Below are 9,186 nucleotides of genomic sequence, written 5' to 3' on the forward strand. Positions count from 1 at the left end.
CATTACAAAATCTGCCCTAGCTAGTTAAAATACTATACCTACGGAGTTAGTTAACTTAACTTAATTTAACTTAACTTCTCCAGTGCAGACTTCATCACTGATTGGTGCTGCATTGGTTTGTTTTCGATTGTCCCACGGTCCAGCACACGTTTTGGATTCTTTTGACTACACTTCATTAGTTGCAAAAATGTAGTCTGTCCACATATGATGAAGTAAACCAAACGAAAACGTATAGGCTGAGATTTCAGAAACGTTAATGTGTATTGGGATTTCTATGTGCTGTGGTTTCGTGCAATAAATTGTGTTTCTAAAAATGCTTGTTTGCTGCTTCCTTGGGCACCTTGGATTTTTGTTACGGGCTATACTTAAACTTCACTGCTGCTTTTTGTACCATCGCTCACCCCTCCTTTAGCAATGGAGCTGATGTAACTCACCTTCAAAAGATATCTTTGGACAACTCTCCAACATATAACTGCCATGGCACTTGCAATAAGTGTGTAATACCCTAGTGGAACAAAGTAGTTAGATAGGAGTTCTAACAGAATTTTTGTATTTTTGTGAACTGGTGGTATATGTCTTTCCTCTTTTTCTTCCACTGTAATTTAATTATGGAGGTGTTATATACAATTGAGGAGTGTGTGTATGTATGTGTGTTTGGGGGCTTTGCTCTCCTCATAGTGAGTGCAGGAGGGGGCTTGTCCATGAAAAAAAAAAAAAAGATTTTTTTATGATTTTTCAAGTTATGCTTTTTTTGGAAATGGATTTTTAAAACAGTATAACTTGGTTTATGCTCCGTTACTTGAATGTAGGTAATCCCTCTTCTAGGTTATACAGCAACTCAGATTTCCTGCAGAGTATGTTAGTGTAGGAAGAAATGAGTTATGCATGCCACTCCCTTGCATATCCCAGATTCATGTACCTTCTCTTCAGTTCTTCAAACAGAATTCCCTCACAAGGAAGGAGAGATATGGTGGACAAGTAACCCTTTCTTGTATGTGTAGCATACAATTTTTAATGAGAATGTGAAGTACCATACGTACTTGTTTTCTACCATTTATCCAAAAAAGAAATAGTTTTAAAGCAAAACAGCTTAGTATGAAAATAATAGCAAGATATTTTCCAACCACTCCTAGTGCTTTTAAGTTCAAATATAACAGCAGTACAACATCAAACTAATTCACTGTAGGGATCATGGCAACAAAACACCATGCAGGGAATAAGAAAATGTAGCATTTATGTGAGAAGATACAGTAGAACTTCTTTAAAACAGGTATCTCATAAGCAGATTTAGAAATAACATTTTCCTCATGATATATAAACAAGACAGTAATATAAAGCAGAAAAACAAATACCCTTGTTTTTGGAAGACAATAAATATTTCCAGAATGTCTCAAATATGATTTTGTAAGCAGTAGTTTGTCATGGCAAACATGTTAATTGCTCTATAGAAAACAACTGGATTTGGGGTAGCAGTGACTACATGCCAACTCACTTATTCCCAGGATTCCAAAATTTGGGATCAAAATACAACTGTCATTTAGAAGACAAATAATTTATGTCAATTCAAGGAGCAGTTGTCAACAACAGGAGCTATCCGAAGACAGAAAGGCTGACCTCCACACAATGTGAGCATTATGTGAACAAATAAGAGGTGTGGGTAGGTTCCTTAATATCAATGCAGAATATATGCCTTTAGCTACAGCATTTAATGCAGGGATACTGCACTACCTCATCCTACAAAAGTCTTTCTTCATGTACTCCTCTATAGTCAAAGAGTGCCTTTTGCAATGGAGTTTGATCCATATCTTCTCACTACTGTTGCATCTGAGTCCCTGCCTTTAGCAACTCATGAGTCAGTAAGTTGATGTGGCCAGCTCTTCTGACTCCAAAGAACAAAAAAGATGCATATGCTGTCTGCATCCTTTTTTAAGATACTAAGAGTAAAATCTCATTATACTTTTCTGAAATATTAATACTATATAGGCGTCACTAATATTAAAACTTTATCTTAAAACATCCTAATGCTTCAACTAACATAAGGATGTGATCAATTTAACAATGTCTGAATGAGAACTTTTTTGTAGCACTGCACAACTAATATGGTGAGGAATAAACAATAACCATTATCATACAAATATTTGAGTTGTGGGACTCCTACCAATGAAGTGCTATGTAATGTGTAAAATATGGTCAAAATGGTTTCCTACAAAATGTAATATTTATAGGTAAGATATTACCCAGATATAATAAATGGGGATGGTAGTTGGTAGCTTTATTGCAGAGTAAACATTCCTTGAAGATGTGTTTTTAGGTTATGTGTCATTACACACAATTATAATATCTGCTTTGAGTACAGCCAAAATAATAGCAATTCTTAACATTTGGGTAGGTTCCGAAGCAGTGTTTTATTCCACTCTGAAGGTGGTAAAACTAAACATGAATATGGCAGTAACATCAACAGCAAAAATTAACAAAGGGCTCCTGAATTTAACTGAATATAATTTTCATGTAAAGTATGCTGGCATAATAAAAAGTATTGTATAATGATAACCTAGTGTTATGGCACTAGTTATAAATATGACTATGACACAATGAAATTTGTCCTTTTGTTTATAAACACTGGAAGGAAACAACATGAACAATGAACCTATGAACAGCATAAATTAATAATTGTATAAAACCTCATCCTGTAGTGAACCACTGCAAGCTTTCTTACAGCAACCTTATGTTCTTTTAGATGTATTAAGTTAGGGATACATTAGTACATCTTCCTGCTGTACGTGCAATGAATACCCACTAAAATATGATTTTAACTTGTTGTAGGAAGTTTACTAAGAAAGTCTCCTATAACCACTTTCACAGTAACTAAATTATGAATCCAAATCCAGGAATAAATAAAAGAGAAGTCAGATGAATTACAAGAAATCTGAAACATATCTGTCCATCTTTATAATAAAATATATGCCATATTGTTTTATAAACTTTATTCCAGCTATCCCAGGAAGCTCGATTATTATTTCTAGGTAACTACAACTACATACTAAAAGAATAACAAAATGTAAGTGTATCACAGAACATTAAATATAATATTAATGTAACCAACCATCCAGGCAGTAGTCAGCTTAATTTGTGACAACTCATATAAGCTGCAAGCTAAATCCATATGAAGACCCATCTAATAATATTTACAGTCACCTCTCAAGTTCTAGTAAAATAAAGTATGCAAGACGCAGGATAAAATCAAGACAATTGAAACAAGCTTTCCTTGAAAAACCATATGTACCATATATATATATATATATATATATATATATATAGATATATATATATATATATACATATATATATATTCCAAGTCTTAAACCTAATTATACTATCCATTCAATTCACATAGCACAACAAAATATTATACAAAAACAAAAAGGGAACAATGCACAAAATAAAACAGCCACTTGGTCCAGTTGTTATTGTCCAGCTTATAAAGATCCCATAAAAACAAAACAGTGCAGGACTGTATAAAAAAAACTTTCATTAAAACGTCAATGCCAGCTTACAGCAAATATGACTGCAAGACCACATAACAGGTTAATTAAATTGTATCACTTTAGTTTGTCTTTGAATGGGGTGATTTATGATTCCTTGACTTATGCAATTTAGGGAATGGATATTGTCAGACAGTTCTTCTGTGAAAACAGTTTCTAGGAAAGTGATAATTTCTGTGGAAATATGGAACAGCTGGAAGGAATTTTACTTGTTGCTGCTCTTTAAACTTTAATTCTCCCTCCAAGAGTTTCAAACCTCCAAGGCAGAAGAATGGACAAAACTTCATGTAAACTAAATGTAAAGGATTTCAGCTTTTATTTCTGCATGCATACACTCTAGTAACAGCCAAGTAGGCATGCATGCATGCCTGTGATTAGACCAATCACAAATGCTTTGGTAGCACCATCATCTGCATCATAAGAACACAGTACACTTTAGTATCTGATGGGTCTACAGAATCAGTACTTAATCTTAGGCAGCATATCTTCCACATCATTAGAGTCCACTAAGCCTTTTTTTTTTGATCGGGTGGGCAGAATCTTTAAATGTCACAGTGCCAAAGTCTGAGGTATAAACCCTTTTACTGAACCTCCCCGATGGTTTATTTTCAAGATGTCAGCATAGACTAAGGCTGATTTTAATGTAAAATTATGTCATTCAAAATGAATACAGGCTTAACAGGCCTTGCCAGTTCCACAGATCAAACAAAACTTATAGTATACTATAAGTACTGCATACCAACATAAGTCATCCCATCTTTACAAACCCACAATTCCACTGATCAAACAAAAAGTTCAGTTGTGCATAATCTTACCATAATGGTAGATTTTCTTGCCTTCACTGCTGCAGTATTCTTCAGAGATGGGGATTCCCTGCCATGGAAGCCCAATGTCCGGCCAGTCTATCAAAGCCTACTGTTGCTTTAAGGTATGAATGTCAGCCAAACAATTCTTGCACAGCATAGGGCACAAAGGTGACATTCAGGCATACCATCTACAGAATTGATTGCTCCAGTAGGAACACCAGTCCAAGGAAACCAAGAAGTAACCTGTATATCCAGGAAGACAAAGAACTGGGGGATGGCAGGAGGGAGCAAATACTGTAGCAGTGAAGGCAAGGACATATACCATTATGGTAAGATTTTACACCAGTAGGAACACCAGTCCAAGGAAACCAAGAAGTAACCTGTATATCCAGAAAGACAAAGAACTGGGGGATGGCAGGAGGGAGCAAATACTGTAGCAGTGAAGGCAAGGACATCTACCATTATGGTAAGATTTTAAACAACTGTAATATGTCCTTACATTCACTGCTGTAGTATTCTTCATAGATAGGAGAGTGCCAAAGCTCATGAGGAAACTTGGGAGGAGGAAGGAGAAGAGTCCTCTATCAGACTTGTAGTGGTTGGTAAAGGTATGCACAGAAGTCCAGGTAGCAGCTTCAAGAATAGAATTAGCCCGTGAAAAAAGCACCGGAAGAAGCCACAGCTCTAGTAGAATGAGCCTTAACTGAAGAAGAAAGGCTCTTGCCATGAAAAGTGTAAACAAAGCAAATAGCCTTAGAAATCCAAGAAGAAATAGTTTGCTTAGATACAACTTGTCCCAATGATCTAGGATGAAAAGAAGCAAACTGATCAGATTTTCTAATAGCCTTAGTCTTATCCAATCAAACCCCGAGTTGCCTATGCACGGACAATGTATGCAGCACCATCTCACTGTCAGATTGCATAGAGGGGGGAAAAAGAAGGCAGATCAATAGACTGCTTATGTGACAGCTCATTAACCACCTTAGGAATAAAAGAAGGATTAGTGCACAAGGACACCCTGTCCTTAGGAAAGATCAAAAAAGGAGGACAAGCCATAAGGGCTTGCAACTCGGACACCCATCTGGCAGAAGTAAGAGCTAACAAAAGAACAGCTGGTGAAAAATGGATGTAGACAAACAGACTGATGGAAAAATAAATGTTCAGACTGGCAGCAATGAAGCTCTGTAGATGGTACACCTGAACGTCACCTTTATGCCCTACACTATGCCAGGAGCATCTCGGTGACATTTGGCATACCTTAAAGCAACAGTAGGCTTGTGGTAGAATGGCCAAATATCAGACTTCCATGGCAGGGAATCCCATCTGGGAAGAATATTCCAGCAGTGAATGTAAGGGCATCAGATAGTATGCTATTGGTGTTGCATACCCACATATGTCATCCCATCTTTGGAAATGAAGATATGCTGCATATTGTTTTTGATATACTACACAAATGAATTTTCAAAAGCAAAGGAAGAAAATACCACTGTATTCTGAAGTGATCATAAGTCATCCCTGCAAAACTAATAATTGTTAGCTATGGTTTAGTACTCATGTGGACATGAATAAAAAGGTGCATTATATTTTACCTCAATTTCGCTATCTCTTCATTTCAATCAGCTAACAATGCCATAAATTTGCCAATGAAATTTTCTACTAAAATCTGTACTGAGATAATATACCAATGTTCTGGTAGATACTGTATACTTAAAATAAAAGAATGACTATACCTGCATAAAATACAGAAATAAAGCATGCATAGTACCAACTTTAGGTGCTATTTAGCTCTTTAGGTAAAGTTTATGACATCAAAGGTTTTGTTAAGTTTTACTTGATTGATCTGATGACCCCTGTCATCCCCCCCCACACACACACATACAGTCAGTATAGTGGTAATGAGCATAATTAAAGTCAAAGTTCTTTATATAAAACTCTAGAAAGTGTTGCTGATGAAGCTTTATTTTTTTATTTTTGGACAACCAGTCCAGTCCATATGTCAAAAGCATTCCAGTCCTAAGAAGGAATAAAAGTACATTCCTAGAAAGAAGCTCATAGCCACTCCCTTCCAACACAAACACGTTGAATAATCTATCCTCCTATGCAGGTATTACATTTGATTTGAAAGAAGTTAAAGCAGATAACAGTGTAACATGAAAGCAGATAGTGTAACTTTCTGTGTGTAATGTGTGGAGTTTTAAAATTACACTGGATGTTATGAATGAATCTTCAAAGTCATATTTGTTTAATTAATATGTAGTAAAATGTCAGTCATGACAAAGCATGTTCATAAATGCAAGCTTTAAGCCTTCATTTGTCACGCTTTGTCACTTAGCTGTGGTCCAAGTTCATAATTCATCAAAATTGTGCAACAGATACTTATGGAACTTACTTTAAATTAGTATTATGCCACATTTAACCCATCAATAAAGCTGAGTTCTAAGTAGTTGAAAAGCAATATTAAATAGACTTACAGTTAACTGATCAGATTACAAGACTGGGGAAGGATTTGTTGTCTCCACAAAGTACAGCATTTAAGATGGTACTCCTGTTTTAAACAGCTGTCTTTTGTATATACTACCTATGACACTTGTTACACAAAACTATTACAATTATTATTGCCACTCAAAACCACTTTGTATATCACCTTTGCTTTGCCCTGAGCTTTCGTTCTAAATTAAAATATGTAAACATTAAAAACAATGAGAGATATTGACAAAAGAATGTATTATAATTTGTGAGACTTTGCATGCTATTTCTTTTTTTTTTTTTTACGTTTCAGGTTTCTTTATTCTAACCAAAAACTGCTTCATTTAAAAATTATGTATACTTCATAGTTTATAAAACATCCAGTTTCATTAAATGTGAATTTATGTACAAAATGCAAGACACAGGTGTTCAGTGCATATACAATGAATTTTCCAAACTCAGACAGTAATATAATTAGCTTAATTTGTTTTTATGTATGTTTTACTAGTACTTCCATCTTCAAGATTTTTATGTGCCAGTTGTGGGACTTTTTTTTATTTCTGTCCTTCCTTCCATCCAATTTAAAATGGACTGCTACAGCAACTGAATGAATACCCACAATGACTTATAAACAGTTAACAGGATGCTTTGGGCGTACATGTGTTTTCTTATATTTGAATGCTCACTGACATACTCTTAAAGGATGCTTAATGGAAAGAAGCAAAAACATTGTACACTTTATTTAAATATACAGACATAATTTGAAACAAAACTTTACCTTTTGGGTCCTCTTGTATAACTGAAGGTAAATGTTGAGTCAGAATACCTGAAATCTAAAACCAGACTGAAATTAATATATTGTATATTGTTTTATGAAAACTGCAGGAGTAAAGGGGATGCTAGTAATCGACAGGTACCATATGTGGTCCATCCTAGGAAAGCCCTTTTCAACAAGTGCAGTGTTGCCATGGAAACATAAGATTGGGGATTTCCATTGTCAGTGAAAGCAATGGATGAAAAGGAATGGATGTCTGCTAAATATAAAACCAGGAAATGAGATCTTGTAAACCACTGCACCTAGCAACAACGATTCAGGCATTCAAGGACGCATATTTAACATTTAAACCTGAAACGTTCTGTGGTCGGTGTCAGTTTGAAACCCCATACTATGTGGTTTCCACTGTTTCATTGCACATCCACTGTCATAATACAGGGCTGTTGTACAAAACAAATCTTCCTGTGAATCCAGCCTCTAAACTACAGTTATTTTCATCACAATCTCCCTGTTTGTTTTATCACAGTACATCCCATGTTTTTTTTAAAAACGATATTTTTTTTATCAAAGTCTCTATCTCTCTCTCTTGCAAAATTCTAGGCATGCAATAACACAGGAATGTGATCAAGCAGGCATCTAGTAAGTCTGTTTGCTTCAGGCCAGGTGATCACATTACACGGCCACTCACCTGAAAACTGGCAGTCTTTCTCCGCCTTGCACCTCTGGATTACGATGTCGATGTCTTTCTGAATCCTCTCTTGTCTTGAACACATCCCCATGAAATGAAATCCCCCAGAAAGGAATTAGCTAGGGATTTACTCCGACTTGCTTTTCTGTATATAAACTGCTTGCTTGTCGGCTAAGATTGTGTTTATCTAAAGCTACTTCCTGATGCTGCTGCCCGGCTACCATAAATGCAAACAGATATATTTCAAAAGTAAATCAATTTAATCGATTACTTCTTGGTATCCGGCTACCTTAGTCTGACCCGCTGCCGTCTTGTGCGTTTCTTCTCTGAGACTAGAGTCGGGAGGAAAAAAAAAAAAGAAAAAAGAAAACAGTGACAAAGAACAGCTCCCCCCTATCGTGTGTAGGAAATTAAACAAGTGAGTACAAGCAACCGAAAGCCACAGCCTTGTTCTGCGGACAGAAGGAGAAATGGCGATTTCGAAACAAGACCTTTCAGTTTAAACTTAAAGAGGCAGCGCACCATAGTCTCTTGGTATCGATTAGTCGATTAGAATTCGCTGATGAGCGGCACTCATTAAAGAAAAAAATATGACATGAATCCTTGCACTCTTGTGCCGCCGGCGGTCGCATGAATGGACCAGATGTAGTTTCACACATTCACCATCTTCTTTCAAACTTTCATTTGGTTTGGCTATAAGTTTGTATGTTACTCCCGTATGCCAGCACTCTTGCATCTTGGCCACCATAAAACAGATTACTTTTAGTAGAGTTCTTGAAGATGAATAGGATAAATTCAAAAGTTCAATTAGCACATCAGATTAGGGTAACAAGGCTATGAAACAATTTGTTCCGAACAAACTGCCAATATAAATTAGATGTAATTATATTTTGGAGTTTAAAATAGGTA

General features: G+C 35.9%; 1 protein-coding gene across 1 annotated transcript in view; it reads right to left on the minus strand.

Moving 5' to 3' along the window:
• PARP8 (poly(ADP-ribose) polymerase family member 8) overlaps positions 1-8,895 on the minus strand; it is a 1,481,732-nt gene extending 1,472,837 nt beyond the window's left edge. Inside the window, exons 1-2 of the mRNA XM_044077685.1 lie at positions 8,278-8,895; positions 7,593-7,647 (exon numbers count right to left, since the gene is read on the minus strand). Of these exons, the coding sequence (XP_043933620.1) occupies positions 7,593-7,647; positions 8,278-8,368 (146 nt within the window). The 5' untranslated portion in view covers positions 8,369-8,895. The remainder of the gene's footprint in view (positions 1-7,592; positions 7,648-8,277) is intronic.
• Between the last annotated feature and the right edge of the window lie 291 nt (positions 8,896-9,186).

This window comes from Protopterus annectens, chromosome 1.part1, assembly GCF_019279795.1.
Source record: "Protopterus annectens isolate FY-2018-M chromosome 1.part1, PAN1.0, whole genome shotgun sequence".
Taxonomy (NCBI): Eukaryota; Metazoa; Chordata; order Ceratodontiformes; family Protopteridae; genus Protopterus; species Protopterus annectens.